The sequence below is a fragment of the Corythoichthys intestinalis genome, chromosome 20 (genome assembly GCF_030265065.1).
Source record: "Corythoichthys intestinalis isolate RoL2023-P3 chromosome 20, ASM3026506v1, whole genome shotgun sequence".
Classification (NCBI taxonomy): Eukaryota; Metazoa; Chordata; class Actinopteri; order Syngnathiformes; family Syngnathidae; genus Corythoichthys; species Corythoichthys intestinalis.
Window position 1 is genome coordinate 19,085,916 of NC_080414.1, and position 18,098 is coordinate 19,104,013.

The following is an 18,098-nucleotide window of genomic DNA, read 5'->3' on the forward strand; positions in this document are numbered from 1 at the left end:
CAGTGCCAATGTAAAATATTGCAAATTGAGTGCACAATAATCAACTACACACATATGAATTGCACAGTGCAATAAACACAAAGATGGGGGCGGGCACGGATGCGCGTGCACAACCCGGAAGTACGTCGTACAGTGTACGGTGTACACATAGGCGGTCAATTTGGCCACATAACTTGGCGGCAGCCAAGCACTTTACACTCAATCGGACTCACAACAAATCCCAAAGATGCAAAACGAATACGTCACCTCACGGCATGAATGTGCAACACGAATATCATGTAAACAATGCTTGCCAACTTGAAGCGATGACTGCCAGTCGTTGCAACGAAAGCTACAAAACGGCCGCGCATGTAGGGGGTCCAAACTATCGCTGATACCCTCATGCATGAAGGAAAAGTACTCACATTCATTCGTGGATGTACACAGATCAACATTCCCTCGCACATCTCAACACACAGCTCGAATGTGCAGCCGCGTGTGACTCGAGACCAAAACAGGAAGTAGTTAGAGTGGTTACCATGGAAACACGTACCGGGGACGTCTCGAGCATTTTTCTATTCAAAATGCTTTTCGTACATGACTACAATATTGTTCATTCTACATACATTATGTGGCAATAACAAAATAGTAACGCAGACACTAAGGAAACTGATCGGATTACTGGTTTAGAAAAATGAACGTGTTAAATTACTCGTTCCAGAAAAAAGTAATCAGATTACAGTAACGCGTTACTGGCAACACACTGATGATAACTCATGACATAAATATGTTCCAAAAGCTTCACTAGCAGTTTGAACTAACAAAAATTAGCAAATGAAGAGTGAAAAACACCTCGATAAATCATTATTGGAAACAGAGGTTAACCAAATTGCCTGTCTCGATGTAATGCCATTAAAATATTTTAATTCTGATTTTCTATTCTTAAAGTACTTCATTACTTCCCTGTGCCCACCACTGCAGTGTGTTGTATTTACTATTACAGTGTTTGAGACAATTGCTTTAAATTTAAAAATGTATTTTTTTAAAAATCATATTTTTCATTGTGCCTCCACCCCACAAAGTTATCCACACAACTGTTTCCACTACTTTGCATTGTTTTGTTTTGTTTTAGATCTACGCAGGCATATTTTCTGAAGCCTCTCCCCAAGCAGCTGCGCGCGCCGCCTCCCCCAGATGATTGACAGCGGTGGGCGTTCTCGTGCGGGTTCGCAGGGACGCTGCCACTTTGCGGTGAATGCGTGGATTTGAGGTGCGAGACGCTAACCGTCGCCCCCCATCACCACCACGCCTTTCCCCCCTTTTTGGGGCCGGGATGCAAGAAGCGGAGGAGCATCCGGATTAGGTATTATGACATCTGCATCCACAATGTCACGGTGTGTGTATGTGTGTGTGTGTTTGTGTGGTGGGGGGTCTCGGTTTTGCATTGCTATTGAGTGCTTGTCAGACGGAATCAGACATAATGCTCACGTTCCCATTATGACACTGCAGTGTAGATGCCAGACTGTAGGATGGAGGACAATGACAAAATGAGTGTTTTAAGAAAAAAAAATCAAGTGGTTTTGCATGGCACGGCAAAGTGGGCAACAACAGCCTATATGGATTTTAAAAATGACATAAATGAGGACTTTATATTAAAAAAAAAAAAAAAAAAAAGGCTAAACTGACAGATGGATGGACTGATGGATTGTGCTGTGAGATTAGATGAGACAGGTGAAGGGCTGACAGTCTGTTACTGATGTTGGAAGGCGGTGACAACAACCTTGGGATTAAATGAGACATTTTTACATCAGGCCTGCGTCTACAAGTGTGACGCGGTGATGTCACAGCTTTGTTTTAACGGCAAACAGAGGGAGCCTTGTGTTCTCATGCTTAATTCATGTCCAGCTGTGGGGCTGGAGAAACAAGCAACCAGTCACATCCAAGGAAAGAAAGAAAAGGAGAACATCCTTCAAAAAAAAAGGGAGGCTGGAATAATTAACAGCCGGACCCCTGGTAGCCAAGGAGACAGAGGAGACAGGTTGTCACGGGGACCGTAACCAAGGAGACGGGACGGAAAGAGATTGGAGGGAGGGCTCATTTCTTCAGCATCCTGTGAATGTCAAGAGAACAGGACAAGGCCCGGTAGCCATGGTCGCCATGGCGACACTATAGACGAGAGACAGGTGTGCATGAGACGATGAGGAATCTTTCTTGGAGTGTTTCCTATATTAGGTTTCTATTGCCAAAATTTGTTCGAACCATTTCAAACCATTTGAACTATTCCGTTCAAATGGACTTGACGTCTATGGCCGTCGATGGCACTGACACATGATTATTCAATGCCAGCCCGGTAGACAAATTAAGAACAAGAGTATATCTAAGTTTTCATGATAAAACATAGTAACATTTTGTGTTACCCTGTAGCGATCACTCAAATTTAGCGTCAAGTTGTTGCCTGTATAGCTGTAAAGGTCAGGCTCCGCCCCCAGTCGTCATAGTAACAAAAGCCTGACTCATCATTGGCTCAAATGAGACCATAAGCATGGCCGATTTTAGCAAGACGGCAAATAGGGCGTAAATTCTTGATGAAAGTGAGTCACCTGGGAATCTGTTTTGAGTTGTGAGAAAAAATGTCTCCATCCTATTTTTGGCTAGCAGCGCTAAGTTTTCCACCCCATTAATCTCTTTCATGCCTCTCGCCCAGTCGCCTCTCTTCTCCTTCACTTGGATGCTTTTTTAAAACAAAATCTCTTAAAGAACACAGTGCGTTTCCCTTTTTTTCGTCTTCCCAATCCCAGTTTATGGAGTTTCGGCTGTTACAATACTCACTTGATAACATTCTTCCACGTTGCTGTGCAGTTAAAATCCTAACTGTTGAGAATGTAAAACGGAATTTCATTTTGAAGAGTCGAAGAAGTGAATCGTGAACTTTGAAATATAGGCAAATATCTCCTCAGTGTACAAAGTGTACAACCGATGTACAGTATATCGTATCTAGTGAAGCATCGATACAGTTTTTTGGCTCTGTGTAGCATCATCAATGGTAGCCACTGAGTAAAGTCATATTCATCACTTAGATCAGGGGTGGGCAAACTATTCCACAAAGGGCCGCTGTGGGTGCAGGTTTTTGCTGCAACCCATCAAGAGGACACCTTTTCACCAATCTGGTGAAATTGTCGCGTTAACAGGCGGTAATTATTTTTTTAAATTAATCACGTTAAAATATTTGACGCATTTAATGCACATGCCCCGCTCAAACAGATTAAAATGACAGCACAGTGTAACATCCACTTGTTACTTGTGTTTTTGGGTGTTTTGTCGCCCTCTGCTGGTGCTTGGGTGCGACTGATTTTATGGGTTTCAGCACCATGAGCATTGTGTAATTATTGACATCAACAATGGCGAGCTACTAGTTTATTTTTTGATTGAAAATTTTTTAAATTTTGTTAAAACAAAAACATTAAGAGGGGTTTTAATATAAAATTTCTATAACTTGTACTGAAATTTATCTTTTAAGAACTACAAGTCTTTCCATCCATTGATCGCTTTAACAGGATGTTAATGTTAATGCCATCTTGTTGATTTATTGTTATAATAAACAAATACAGTACTAATGTCCCGTATGTTGAATGTATATATCTGTCTTGTGTCTTATCTTTCCATTTCAACAATAATTTACAGAAAAATATGGCATATTTTATAGATGGTTTGAATTGCGATTAATTAGATTAATTAATTTTTAAGCTGTGATTAAAAAATTTAATCGTTTGACAGCCCTAGTTATAAGTGCAATCAGTTGATTGCAGTCAGGTGCTTCTTGTTTCCATTGACACCTCATTGGTTAAAAGCTCTGTGCTGGATCAGTTGGAACAAAGACCAGGACCTACTGCGGCCCTCGAGGACCGGTTTGCCCACCCCTGACTTAGATAGTACAGATGTTTACAACTGTAAAGTAAAAATGAGAAAATAATCCCCAAAAATATTTTATACTTTTCTTTAACCTCTTAAAAGTAGTCTGCTTTTCCTTTTCTATGGCTCTCCTGATCCCCCACTTTCCTCTCCGCGACAATCCTGGATAATTCCCTCCCAGTGGAATTGAAAGATTGCAGTAGGGCGAGAGCAAAAAAAAGAGATTATACTGTCAGATTAGTGGACAGGAGCAGCGATACATAATCTCGGTGCGCTACGCGCGCACATACGGAGGCTCGCTTGGCGCACGGCGCTCACGTGCACAAGGAATAAACGCAACATAATCACGCTCGTTGTTTTTCCCCAAACAGCTGTCTCACCCTTGACCCGCGGGGTTGTCATGCACCATCATCCAGTAGGGGGCGTACGTCCTGGCCGCAAACTGTTGGTACCGTGATGCTTACGGGCTAGGAGCTGCAGGGATGGGCAGCCCGGGCTGCGAGGTGGCTCTCTCCGGGCCCGCCGAGCCCGCCTCAGAGACCCCCTGCTCGGAGTGCGGCCAGGTGCACCGCAGCCGTGAGAACCACCTGTACAACTACCGGCTGGAGGTGGACGATGATCTGGTGTGCCACATCTGCCTGCAACCGCTGGTGCAGCCACTGGACACGCCGTGTGGGCACACCTTCTGCGCCCGTTGCCTACGCAGCTTCTTGCAGGAGAGAGACTTCTGTCCACTGGACCGGACGCGGCTACAGATGCCGGCGTGCCGCAGGTCCAGCATCCTGGTGCACAAGCTGCTGGACAAGCTGTCAGTCACGTGCCCACTGGCGCCGCTATGCTCGTTGAGCATGCCCAGATGTGATCTGGAAGCGCATCTTAAACACAGGTAAGCGTGGAAAGTGATTGTTTTGCTTTGGTGAGTCAGTCACTGAAGGATGCCAGGGATGATCGGTTGGCTTTGATAGATGTCCAATCCTTTTGAACAAAATGGATTGGACATCTATCATCATTGGTTGCAATTTAGAGGTCAATTAAAGTTTTCTGGAAACGTTGGCCAGAAAAATTCATTTTTTGGGGATTTTTGTTGTGATGTCACCACAAACGGAAACGGGAAAACAACAATATCGCAACATTCATGTAGGAAGGGGTATGGCGATTGGCAACCCACTAAATTGTTAGTAAGTTTCGTAAATTTCCCAGTCTGGTCCCCAACAATCTGGAGTTCAACCAAAATCCTCTGTAAAAATGGCCTCAAATTCTTGTTGTTGCTCTGGGAAGTCTAACTTGGAAGTCCACCAATTACATACCATTCATTGAGGACAGCTCTCCGTGCAGCAGACTTCAGCCTAAAACTGACCATACAGTTTGAAGGGAATAGTGTCGTTTCCCATATTTACTGTTTGACAGTTTGTACAGTATTACGCTAATAAACCTAATTAAAAAAATAAATAGCATTTAAATCATAGTTTAAAACAACAAGTAGAACTTATTTGAAGTATGAGTAGTTGGACTTGGATTGGAATTTGCAGCGCCAAGACAACGGGCAGATAAGGGCATAACAACTACGGGATGCCTGCTGACTACGGAAGCCCAACGCTCGCGTCATGCAGCTGACTGAGCGAGATTGACGCTGACGGAGCGAAACAAGCAGGTGATGGCCAAGACATCTACAAGCCCAAATCTGGACCACCAAATCCCACCATCAGCTCTTCTGGGAGCCAACAATGGACAGTCCAGAACAATGGCGTGACATCCTGTCTTGCCACAAGGAACGCCTGATAACAAGAAGACTCCACGGCTGAGAATTTTAACACTCTGCGCTCCTTTTGCCCTGAAGCTGACAAAATCTCCAACTCTGGTTGCCCTGGTAACAGTGACGCACAGACTCCTCTGTCCAATCTGCAGCAGACAATTACAGACAATTATTCTTCTGACCCGAAGCTCACCCCAGAAAAGCCTTCAAAAGACTAAACTCTTTCGCTGGCACCGTTTTTTTTTTTCGGGACTCTTTTGTTGACTTGTGATATGGTGACCACGGATCCAGCCTTCCTCTTCATCTGGGTCTGTTTGCTGTTTTGCCTTGCTGTGGATTTTGAATAAATTGTCACCTTGTTCTTCGAAGCCTTTTTCCAGCTTTTAAAATGGAATCAGTACAAGGGGTTAAAACCAAGGTGAACGTGCGGAGTTTGGCTTTTTGGCTGGGTTGTTGGTGTTATGCCAGCCTGGGTCGTTGGAATTGCACTAGCGCGGTTTCGGCTGTTTGGCTGGCAGGATTCCGGCAATCTGGCTAAAAGGTCAAATTCCAACAAGTTCCTTATTTTGGCTACCCATTCGCATACTAGATTTTGTTGAACAAAATAATTCATTAAAAGGGCAATTAGTGTTTTTATAGCGGGCAATGCTTCAATCAGGTGCTTCACGTTATGGTTGGACTCAGCAATCACTTTGTTGCTTGCCATCCATTCACATGCTTTGGCTCTTGGCCCGTTTGGACCAGGTGCTGTAAAACCTTGAAGACTGAAAGGATACGGGAGGGATTACTGGGCTGTAAGTCATGTGACGAGGGATTAGTGGCTCCCAAGTCATACAGTCATGGGTTGGCCGGTCAGAAGCTCTTCAGAGTTCTCACTTTCCTTCTGGCAACCATGCTGAGCAACTTCAACACCAGAGATCTTTTCAATCACTTCTTTTGCGAGACAGCCAAGGGCAATCCCGGCTTGTGGTGAGTAAACAACGTCTACTTCGATGTAAATCTCGGATCAGTTTCCAGTTAGGCACCAAAGACGGAATGCTGTGCTGATAAAATGTCTTGAATAGTCCAATGCTTTGCAAAAGGAATCGAAACACTTCAAAATCAAAACTGAAAAAATGTTTCCGATAAAGGCAAGTTAAAGAAGGATTTTATCTGGTAAGTGCATTGGATTGCCAGAGCAGTTTCTAAAAGATCAACTCATGTGCAGCAAAGGAAGCTGTGATCTGCAGGATACTTGAAGATTTGCTGAATTTCTTGGTATTATCAGTCTAGGTCTACCAAAAACATCTTCCATTTGAGATCCTCCATTAGCTTTGCAAATTGCATTCAATTTTGACTAGCTGAAGGTTTAAAGAGGGAAAACCTTGTGGTGTGGCCGCCACCACCACCCACCAATCTGAACCCGATATAAAGCCTGAGTAATTGTGCAATATCTAGAATATTTGCCTCAAAAGTGGTTTTCTTGACATATGCATCTGTGTTTTGATGCTTTGCTCATTGACGGCTTATCCACTTGTCATCCCTCTCGCCGAGCATCCTAAGGGGATTTCCATTAACCGGCTCACGCTAACGAGCCGTTCAAAGCTTTTCTGACTCAGCTCTTTTTGTCGGCAGTTCACACATTTGTCATTTTCCCATGCAAACGTCCTCACACACAGCCAGATATTTCCAACGAAACAACTTGAAATAGTTACAGATCAATCCAAATTTCATTTCTAGGGATTACCGTGATTTATGTATAAAGATCAGACCTCTGACCCTAGATGGGTTTTCCCGACCTACCCTTAGCGACTTAGAGGTCCAAGATAGCAACAGGAGTCAAGTGTCGCCATTGTGTAACTGGACGACTTGAGATGAGATGATTAAAAAGGGAAAGTGACAAGCCGGCCGTGTCTGTGCGGTGGTCAAAGTGGGGATTTTAGCGCATTAATGGTGGTGAGTACAACATGCCAGGCTAACTGCACAGTCAATCCAAAGAACTTTGGATCAAACCTTGGCTACAAGTGCATAAATGATCCTGACTACTTACTAAAGTCCTTGCATAAAAGCAATTACGATATTTTTCTGTTTCCTACCTGATCCAAGGTGTCCAGGAACACGATGTCAGCAGACCAGCGTGGATGGTCCACGCAAGGAGAGCGGTGATGACCGACCGGCGGTGAAAAGTCCTCCGCAATCCCCACTCTCACCACAGACAGACCTGGGCAATAGCAGTCCTTCGCCGCCGCTCGGACTCAATGGCGTTTGTGACAACCCGCCGACGAGGACCAATGAGGCAGGCCTGGACAACCCTGCATTCGAGGAGAGCACTGAGGAAGATAGTGAGTTGCTGCAAAAATTAAAGGCATTATCTGCGTAACTGTTGGGGTTAAACTGTGGATGTGGTCCCTCAGGTGTGGTGGGGATGGAGTGCATCATCCCCAGGGTGAAACGGCCCCTCAGTAACCCTTGCATCCACCTTCTCCGCTCGGTCAGCTCCACTTCCTCTGGCTGGGATTGCCCCGAATCCCCGCCTCTTTCTGCAGAAGAAGGTACAAAGTCAAAGGGTTCAAACTCTTCTAAGATCCAGTAACATCATTCCCTGTCCACATCTTTAAAAGGCTGCGTCAAGCTGCCATCGCTTCCGGAAGGTGAGATAACAGCAGTGGAGGTACACCGGGCAAACCCGTACGTGGAGTTGGGCATCAGCATCGTCGGTGGGAATGAGACACCCCTTATAAACATCGTCATCCAGGAAGTGTACCGGGACGGTGTGATCGCACGGGACGGGAGGCTGCTAGCAGGGGACCAGATACTCCAGGTAAAATCAGATGGATCACAGTTCCAATTACGAGGCTAAAAATAGCTCATCTTTCCGGTCTCATCCAAGGTGAACAACGTGGACATCAGCAACGTGCCTCACAGTTTTGCACGCTTGACACTAGCGCGACCGTGCACCACTTTACAGCTTACGGTGCTCCGTGAGCGCCGCTGCGCATCCCGGGCACCGCCCTCCGCCACACCGGCCATCCCCAAGGCCCCCTGCTCCACCCCTGAGGGCAACCCGCCCAGTCCCGTGTCACTAAGGATCACCTTGCACAAGCGCGATTCGGCAGAACAGTTAGGCATCAAACTGGTGCGACGGACTGACGAATCCGGGGTCTTCGTGCTGGACCTGCTTGATGGGGGGCTAGCGGCTAAAGATGGACGGTTGCGAGGCAATGACCGCGTTTTAGCCGTCAACGAGCAAGACCTACGTCACGGTACCCCCGAGCAGGCTGCTCAGATCATCCAGGTGAGGACCAAAGCTTATCAGTATGCAGTACAAGTACAGTGGTACAAGTGACTCTGAAATGTGACTTTGCAGGCAAGTGGCGAACGAGTCCACCTGGTGATTGGCCGACCCAACAAACAGACTCCGCCGCCCCCGCCGCCAAAATCCAGTTCCACCAGAGATCTCTACTGCCTTGATCACTTCCTGCCTAACCACAGCACCAGCCCCAGCCCGGTGCCCTTACACTTGCCCCGCACTAGCACGCACCGGGTAGGACGACACTTACACTCTCCCGAATTTTCTTGAGCGATCACAGCTAGCTTAAATCTGAATGTAATGAAAGAAGGCAAATGTTGGACTGAATGTCTGTGTGATCGGTCTTGGCAGGACCTGTCTCAGTGCGTCACATGCAAGGAGAAACACATCACTGTGAAGAAGGAACCTCACGAGTCTCTGGGCATGACGGTAGCGGGCGGGCGGGGAAGCAAGAGCGGAGAGCTGCCCATTTTCGTGACCAGCGTCCAACCGCATGGCTGCTTGTCCAGAGATGGTCGAATCAAACGAGGTGAGAGCACTAACATATCATATGCCAAAAAAAACAACACAACTGATGGCAAGATAACACTCTTGTACGAGCTTGCATGTCAGGAAACCAATGCACAAATAAATTGCCAAAGCCCCACCCTTAACATTTTTAGCTCCTCCCCCTCCTATCTGCCAGGTGACGTCCTCCTGAGCATCAACGGGCAGGACCTGACGTACCTTAGCCACAGCGAGGCCGTTGGCACTCTGAAGGCTAGCGCTGCCTCAGCTTCGGTACAGCTACGAGTGTTGGAAGTGAGCATGACGGAGGAACGTGAACGTGACCGGCTTCTGCATCACGCTCATGATAGTGACTTTGACGCTAACTGGTCTCCCTCCTGGGTCATGTGGCTCGGACTCCCTAGGTGAGTTTACGAACACCAGAAGCTCAGTCCCGTTTGGTTTCAACATTTGACTTCTGTGTCAATGTACTTGTTTCGCGCTGGTAGTTACTTGCACAGCAGTCACGAGATTGTACTAAGGAGGAGCCATCCCGGCAGCTGGGGCTTCAGTATCGTGGGGGGCTACGAGGAGAACCATGGCAACCAAGCCTTCTTCATCAAGACCATCGTCCTCGGAACGCCAGCCTACTATGATGGCCGTCTCAAGTGAGTCAGACAAAACATGATGAATGGAGAGTTGATTTAAACCCGCCCCTTTTTGTCTCCACATTGAACAATTGAAAACTATTTTATATTTGATTAAGTAACTGGTTAGGATCTAATCCGCTAATGTCAAACCTGCAGAGGTGTAGCAAGGGTCCCCAGGCAACAAGCAACATGGGGCCCTTCGAGAGTGTCAAAGTAAGGGGGACAGTTGGACTTGGAGTAATAGAAGAAAGAGTAGCAACACAAAAATATCACCATCGGATGCGGAGGTATATACCTTTGTGTGAAATCAATTTGTCAGATTGGCCCTACGACCCACCAAATTCAAATTATTCCGTAAAAACCACTGACTGGTGGACTACTGACCGAAATGAGTATTAAATGTGCTAATAAAATTGTTTAGAATTATTTTAGATGCATATTCGTTTTATTTTTTCTTATATTCGACAAGGAATACGACAGACCCAATAATAGACTTGACACCATTTGTTTAAGTAGTCATATGAAAAATGAGGTGGCCTGTGAAAATCAACATAAAACTCGGCAAAGACTTTCCAGAGAGGACTTGGTGAGTCACTCTTTAAACAATCATGTGGTAATAATAGCTGATTGGACTTTCTTAAACATGTATAATCTGACATGGTTAGTGCTGATTGGGATTGATAACAGAATCATTAGATAATCTGCCAAATGATTCCATGAGATTGAAACACTCCCTACACTTGTCGCTGCGACAGTGCAGTAAAGCTGTGTGTGCTAAATCTGTTGGCCCTCTGGGGGCCCCTGCTGGCTTGGGGCCCTAGGCAATTGCCTGGTTTGCCAAATGGGACGCGACGCCTCTGCAAACCTGCAGCCCTCAGGCCAGATCCAACCAGCTACATTTTATGTGGGCATCAAAAGTAAAATGTGCATCAACTTTTTCTTACTAAAATTTAGAATTTCTCTTGTACTACAAAAATCAAGGACTCCAGAAATCAGAATTTTTCCTCTTTCCATTTATAAATTTTTGAATCATTCCTTTTAAAACTGAAAAAAGTTTGAAAATTATAAATTGCAAAAAGGAAAAATACTATAAAGATTTTGGCAATTTTTAGATCAATGTTTGGCAATTGACGATATGCCAGTTGATTTATGGCAGCTTTAGAAATAAGGACCCTCTGAAGGAAAACTACAATGTGGATCGTGACATACGATCTGGTTTTCAGGTGCGGCGACATGATCGTGGCAGTCAACGGCTTGTCAACAGCGGGAATGAGCCACTCTGCACTAGTCCCCATGCTAAAGGAGCAACGTAGCCGGGTCGCGTTGACAGTCATCTCCTGGCCCGGCAGCCTGATTTAGCCGGTCTAGTCAGAACAGACCAACTGGTACATGCTTCCTGTACATTGCTCCACCGGGGTTATAATAGAGGACCAAAAAGACGACTGTGCCACACTACAGACTGCACTTCCAACACACTGCTGTACTCATACATCAACTTCACTCTTGTAGGTGGGGGATAGACAAAAGTCCTGAGCTCCATTCAAATGGTTGTGCCGTTCCAAAAGTTGAACCCTTTCCCCACATTCAACACCAGCGTTGGATCCAGCTGTATAAGCCCCTCCCCGAGGCCTCATTTTAGCAAGCTGCCACAACCTGGGGCTCATGCACTCAGGCCCCATCACCATGACAACCAGCTGCCCAATCAGCTGTAATTTTATACATGTGAACGTGTGTCCCGTTTGTTTTAATAAATATTTCCTGCAAATATAAATTGACCCGTAAATGCCGTTTCTGCAGTACTGTGAAGGTTTTATTAAACAAAAGATGGAGGATGACCAAACAAATTATAGAACAAATGTAAACTTGAATACAGGCAACCCAATTACAGCCTCAAGATTTAAGGTCCTCTATTTGGGTTTTGCACAGCTTGGCAGAAAGTTTGTTGGTCTCAGCAGCAGCCTGCAGCTTTGCCTGTGCTGCGCTCCATGCTGGCTTCTTTCTGGGACGCAATTTCTAGAATATGGAGAAACATTAAAGTATTAAATAAGACCAACTTTAAATTAATTCTGGAATGCCAGTCTCACCTTCAGCTTTCTCTTGAGTGGATCATGCACCACTCCATGTCGCCACACACTTTCCTAGTAAACAGCAACAGTCAAGTCAATCCCAAATTTTAGCAACCAGTTTACGTTTGATATGGCCCAAAAGCACTTTCAGGAATTCATTCGACTAAGGTAGAGCACGGCATTTTAGTCTTAAAAACAAAAAGTATTGTACAGTGATGCCTCGCTACTTTGCGCTTCAAACTTCGCACCCTCATTCCATCATGGATTTTTTTCCTAAATACAGATGAGCCGTCCCGAGCTTATCACGTAGTCTCACTCTCCCTTTGTTGGTCAGGCAGTGCACTGGAGTTGCATATTAAAGTTAATGATGATTGACAGATGTTTATAGTTCGATCTTGCCACAGATTGTTGGAAGCCCAAGCTTCAAAGCACTGCATGCGTCAATCATCGTTTAACTTGTTAAACAGTTGCTGTGGCAACTCCGTGAGCAGCAGCTTGAGCGGATTTAAGTCAATTAAGCATTTTTGTACTTTTTTAAAAAAATAATTCAGTGGGACAGTAACATGTTTAAAACTTATTACATTTAAAGTGCTTAAAAACCATTAAAATATATATACGTTTTGTAATTATACTTGGAAAAAGTGGAAAACATGTCTTATATGCATCTCTTTCCATTGCTAAATCTGACTACATTGAAACAAATTGTTGGGGGGGGGGGGGGGGGCTCTACTTTGCAGTTTTTCACTTATCGCGGCGGGTTGTGGTCCCCATTAACCGTGGAAAACGAGGGATCACTGTATACAACTCCAGTTGGCAGTATTCAGCATGCACAAGGAATTCACTATAATTTAGTAAATCCTTTAGTATTTTTTTTCCATTATACAACAGCAAATTTCAAAATGGCCACATTTACATGCAGCCAATAAGATCCTTTGAACAGAAAGATTCAAGCAATCTTATTGTATATACAGTATCACCGTCCAAGTTTTTAATCACCAATTAACTATACAGTATAGGACAAGAGACTAATTTTGGTCAATTAACCAAAGACCCGACCTCCACATATATGGTGGATGCCAGGTCTCAATTGCATGTTTTTTTAATACACCAAGTTCATTGCATTTAACCCAAGTCATTTAAACTGAGGACTGGCTATGAAGGCTCATCTTAGTACCATTGACAGGCGATCATTCGCTGCCAGTCAAAATTGATTGGATGTCTTGATTCGATCAATGGCAGCTCATGAAGGTTAAATGATTCACGGTCAAGTCTTTGCTACACTAAAAAAGCCATGGGTATATTTGGGTTTTTAAGGCAGCAGAATTCTGGCACCATTGATACTATTGCCGTTTCAGTACAAACATCTAGTTTACCTTCATGGCAAAAGTCCTGTTGCAATCACGGTGCGCGCAGCTAAAAGCCTTCTTCCCCTCGTGGTCCCCCAGGACATGGTTGTCCAAGTTGAAACGGTGGGTAAAAGTCTTGGCGCACCCTTCTTTAGGGCACGGAAAGCATCGCTTTCCCTCTGTGTGGCGGTGAAACTCATGCTGGCGCAGGAACCAGCTATTGTTGAACTGTCTCTTACACGTCTGGCACGGCAATTTAACTGTAAAAGATTTGCTTTTAACAAAAACACCCCAAAGAAATCAAAAGGCCACCGTACCCATGTGCTCTTTGCGATGCTTCTGGTACTCTGACCATGTTTTTCCCCGGAAAGGGCACAACTCTTCCTCACAGGGGTAACCTAAAAGTCAAGTTGTCAGTTTGTGAAGTTCCCAAAATCCTCAAAACGTTTCAGCTGACCTTTATGCATGTTCTCATGGTGCTTCAGCTTGCCGAGCGAGGGGAACTCACTCACACAACCGTCAACATGACAACTAGAAAGAAAAACGCTCGTTTTGAGTCATACCGGGAAGTTGCATATCAGTTTGGAAGCTCCTTACCAAAAAGGTAGAGTCCCTTGATGTTCCCCGATATGGGCTTTTAGCTGGTACTTTTTTCTGAAGCTAGCTTGACAGTCCTCATGTGTACACTATTAGAGGGGAGGGAAAAAAATCATTTTCGTCAACAAACTTTCCTTGACAGACAGCAGCGAGCTAAAAACATGCTTTTGGAGAACATAACAAGACTAATGCCAGTTTTCGTCTGACGAGACGAAAACGCGTAATAGTTTCCGTCACGTGTTCACGATGTGATTGTATGTGTAGTTAGCCTGTATTGTAGCAGTGTCTGGTTGTGTCACTCGTGACGTGCTACATCCCTCCCCGACTCACCAGTGTGTCATCTCCATGCAGGCTTACACAAAGATTTGTTTTCTTGGCCAGAAAGAATATGCAATGTTGCATTAGCCTTTAAAGGTCTGCTGAGTGATCACACATGAAATTTAACTCCTAGCATTAGCATAACATTCACATGGGGCCAGTGGTGTTCGGTGGGTAGTTCTGAGGGGAAATGCAGAGTCCTATTTTCGTACACTGATCAAATCTAGGCAAAGTGGCTTTTTAGACCAGGTTTGCTCCCAATTTACAGGAACTGGTTTGCTCAGTGGAAGGTTGACTTGAACTTGGCATGAGGGAATACAACAGACTAATGGGCAGTGCGGTCTAAATTTCAGTAGGGTCGAGAACGAAAAGTGGTATTTGCCGTGTGGCATTTTTTTTGCCATGTGGCAAAATGGATTTTGGCTTTTTTTTTTTATTCATCTATTTTTTTTTTTTTTACATGTGGCAAAAGGGATTTTGCCATGTGGCAAAAGGGATTTTGCCATGTGGCAAAAGGGATTTTGACATGTGGATTTTTTTTTTGCCATGTGGCAAAAGGGATTTTGACATGTGGATTTTTTTTGCCATGTGGCAAAAGGGATTTTGACATGTGGATTTTTTTTCCTGACATGTGGCTTTTTTTTTTTTGACGTGGCGATTTTTTTTACCATGTGGCAAAAAATATTTTGACACATCCATGCCATTGCCGTGCATGGCCTGCAAAAATGCCATATATACCCTGAAAAAAAATCACATACCCAAAAATTTTGCCACGTCAAAAATATATAAAAAAATGCCACATGGCAAAATCCATTATGCCACATGGCAAAATCCATTATGCCACATTTCCAAAAAAATAAAAAAAATAAAAAATAAAAAATGCCACATGGCAAAATCCATTTGCCACCTGGCAAACACCACTTTTGGTTCTCGCTGTCTCTCCTAAATTTTGACCTGTTTATAAAACATGCTGTTTAGAACAGGAATTAGCTAAATTATTAGCTTGCTAGCTTAGATATGTTGGTTTTGAATTTGAAAAAATTTTCCGAAGGCTTCGGTGAATCCACATGTGAAACTTCAGTACCTTTAGCTTAATTTAAGAACCACTACATTAGGCTAATGCTATCGGCGAGCATCCTCTCGAACTCAGAACTTTAGTTCGTGGCATCCAGGTGGGCATTATTGAAAGTAATGTACAGTCTTCCTGCTGAGTACATTATCACCAAGTTGGCATTGTCCTTGTAGATCGACACTACATTACTGTATGAGCTTATCTGTCAATGTTCCATTTTTGGAGATAAATGTGTTTAAAATTTTAACAAAAACATTTTTAGGAAACCGACTAAAACTAGAGGAAATTAGTCTTGGGTTTTCGTCAACATAAACTAGGCAAAAGACAAACGCATTGGGATGTCTAAAATATGCTTAAAACTAAAGTATTGTCCAAAAAAATAAAAATAAAAATTAAAAATTAAAAGGGCTGCCAAAACCAACACTTTAAATATGGTCTGCATAGTTTGATCGACACGAAAAATCTTACTTGGTATCGTCTTTCCTTGTGCTGGTGCGCTCGAGCGACGTGTTTTTTCAAGCTGGAATGTCGCACAAAGGCCTCAGAGCAGTCGTCTGTTGGACACCTTTGTACGAAAAATTTTTAAAACAGATTTTCTGTTTAAAAGAAACAAAAATGGACCAAGAAGGAAGCTCTTACCTGTGCAGCCTTTCCCCACTATGGTTGAGCTCATGCCTTGTGAGCTCATAGCGGGTGCAGAAACGTTTGTCGCAGTTCTCGCAGGGGAACGGTTTCTAGTGGAAAAAAACCCTCCCAAAAATCTCACACGGGAATTAAAAAAAAAATAATAATTTTTTGATTCACTTACAAATCCGGTGTGTTTACACAGGTGGGCCTCGAGCTTCCACGACTTGGAGAACTTGGCTTTACAGTCAAAAAACAAGCAGACAAAAGTTTTCGAACCTTGCAACCTCTCACCCATCTTTAATGGTTCAAAAAAAAAACTAGCATGTGGAGTAGGAGAATTAATCACCTACACCTGGCTATGCACCTGTGCTTCATTTAACTTACTGGATCGAACCACTTGGGAAGACAAAAAGGGGAGTGAAAAATACAGTTTTTTCTTAAATATTTTTTTATAAATTGTTTTATTCGATTATAAGTCTATAGTGAATATTGGTACTAACACAACGAATGCTCACGTTGGTTTAATAATGATCGCATTGTTACTCAAACATTGTAAAAGTCTTTTATCCGCATTGATTGATTTCAGCTTTAAAAATGTCACCTGTGCCTCCAGGACGGAGACGACTGTCTGCATTTTACACGCACACACACACTACTTAATCTTATCAACAGTCCAATATAGTTTTCTTGAGATTCTGGGAGATTTGTCTGACGCATAAACACACACACCGCCACACATCAAAGTGGGAGTAAGTGCCTTCCAAAATAGCTTAAATTTAAATGAATGAAAAGGCCAAAATGTGTTGTGTTATAACGATTTGTTGTTACGAAGTGCTTTTCAGTGCTAGGAAATTTAATAATTTCAACTGTTAGGTATTATTTTGTCACTTTTGAGTGATAATTTGCGTTCTGTCCATTTTTTTTCGTTTAGACTTACAGATAAAATAAAGTTTAAGCCTTAACTCTGCAGATTTAACATACATGCAGTATATGGCAGAAAACACTCAGGTGACTTGAAGTTCCACTCTGAGACCCCCAATTTGGCCAAATTTCAAAATTGTCCGATATGCATGTGTGAATATAAGTGGAAAGCTTCAAATCTCAATTTTCTGGGGTAAGAACATTTTTGAACAGGAGAGCATTTTTATTTAAAAAAATAAATAAAAATTAAACAGCAAAACCCTATCTGGAGGTGAGAGCACGCGAGAGCAGAATCACAGACGCCATGACTTTAACAAGATGTTATCGCGTACTTACCTTGTTTCGATCAAAAAACTCCATGTAGAATGTATCACTGAGTGTGAAGACACAGCTGTGAATGGCCACAGCTGGATTTTTTGTAGATATTATGGGTGAAACATGGTAATATAACAAGGGGTCGCGATGCGGAAATCGCAGATATCAAGGAGTGGTCGAGATTTCTTTTTCATTTACAGTTTTAAACGTTTTTTTTTTTTTTTTTTAAATATCAATTTTTCTTCGTTTGGATCGATTATTTATCATCTAACATATCGGGGAAAATGCGACAGTAACATAAAAATACAATTTAGCGATAGTTATGAGGTACATATCCGTGACTTATTTACAGACGCAATTTTTTTCATTGTGACGTAATTTGTTTAAAAGTTTCAAATATGCGAGTGAATAATTTTTTTAAGTGTTTTTTTTTTTAAACAAAATATAAGACATCAATTAATGATTCTAAGCTGAAAACAACAGACATTGTGAATAATAAATATAATTACTTACCTTGTTTTCTTGGCTGGGTTGAAACAAAAGCGGTTGCGCGACATCTGTAAACGGGGGTTTCCAGGGTAAAACGGGCAAATTAAAAATAGTTCAGGGGCTTAATGCGCCATGAATTTGCTATGGCAGCATATATACATATTGTTCTATCAAACACAACAGTTCTTTTGGCTTAAAATACAGCAGTTTCTTTTAAAGAGGAGTGCAAGAGCAGGAACTGCTTTTTCAGTCTTGTCTGCGTTTTCCGCCACATATTAGGA

The 18,098-nt window shown here is 43.3% G+C and overlaps 2 protein-coding genes across 3 annotated transcripts; one reads left to right on the forward strand and one right to left on the reverse strand.

Annotated features, from left to right (window-relative positions):
* The first annotated feature begins 1,122 nt into the window (after nucleotides 1-1,122).
* Nucleotides 1,123-12,154, forward strand: lnx2a (ligand of numb-protein X 2a). Of its 2 annotated transcripts, XM_057825127.1 has the most exons (12): nucleotides 1,123-1,342; nucleotides 4,260-4,774; nucleotides 7,727-7,962; nucleotides 8,035-8,172; nucleotides 8,242-8,441; nucleotides 8,511-8,915; nucleotides 8,988-9,164; nucleotides 9,282-9,459; nucleotides 9,616-9,841; nucleotides 9,926-10,084; nucleotides 11,290-11,451; nucleotides 11,576-12,154. In XM_057825127.1, the coding sequence occupies exons 2-11, from the start codon at nucleotides 4,371-4,373 to the stop codon at nucleotides 11,423-11,425; spliced, it is 2,259 nt and encodes a 752-aa protein (XP_057681110.1). In that variant the 5' UTR covers nucleotides 1,123-1,342; nucleotides 4,260-4,370; the 3' UTR covers nucleotides 11,426-11,451; nucleotides 11,576-12,154. The 2 variants fall into 2 exon arrangements, with proteins under 2 accessions (XP_057681110.1, XP_057681111.1); XM_057825128.1 differs by lacking the exons at nucleotides 1,123-1,342; nucleotides 4,260-4,774 and adding an exon at nucleotides 4,790-6,610 and having other exon boundaries at nucleotides 11,290-12,149.
* On the reverse strand, nucleotides 11,855-16,444 carry gtf3ab (general transcription factor IIIA, b). The gene is made up of 9 exons (XM_057825129.1): nucleotides 16,274-16,444; nucleotides 16,105-16,199; nucleotides 15,934-16,030; nucleotides 14,076-14,164; nucleotides 13,936-14,009; nucleotides 13,796-13,876; nucleotides 13,506-13,738; nucleotides 12,151-12,204; nucleotides 11,855-12,079 (listed from the first exon to the last, which is right to left on the reverse strand). The coding sequence occupies exons 1-9, from the start codon at nucleotides 16,385-16,387 to the stop codon at nucleotides 11,957-11,959; spliced, it is 960 nt and encodes a 319-aa protein (XP_057681112.1). The 5' UTR covers nucleotides 16,388-16,444; the 3' UTR covers nucleotides 11,855-11,956.
* Nucleotides 16,445-18,098: the final 1,654 nt, after the last annotated feature.

Bases quoted from the DNA above. Each gene is read 5' to 3' on its own strand.
- lnx2a (XM_057825127.1), top strand. From the start codon at position 4,371: ATGGGCAGCCCGGGCTGCGAGGTGGCTCTCTCCGGGCCCGCCGAGCCC. The intron at 7,963-8,034 runs GTGAGTTGCTGC...GTGGTCCCTCAG, and splicing joins GGAGAGCACTGAGGAAGATA to GTGTGGTGGGGATGGAGTGC. The intron at 9,460-9,615 runs GTGAGAGCACTA...CCTATCTGCCAG, and splicing joins AGATGGTCGAATCAAACGAG to GTGACGTCCTCCTGAGCATC.
- gtf3ab (XM_057825129.1), bottom strand. From the start codon at position 16,387: ATGGGTGAGAGGTTGCAAGGTTCGAAAACTTTTGTCTGCTTGTTTTTT. The intron at 14,165-15,933 runs GTAAGATTTTTC...CCCCTCTAATAG, and splicing joins ACAAGGAAAGACGATACCAA to TGTACACATGAGGACTGTCA. The intron at 12,080-12,150 runs GTGAGACTGGCA...TCCATATTCTAG, and splicing joins CACTCAAGAGAAAGCTGAAG to AAATTGCGTCCCAGAAAGAA.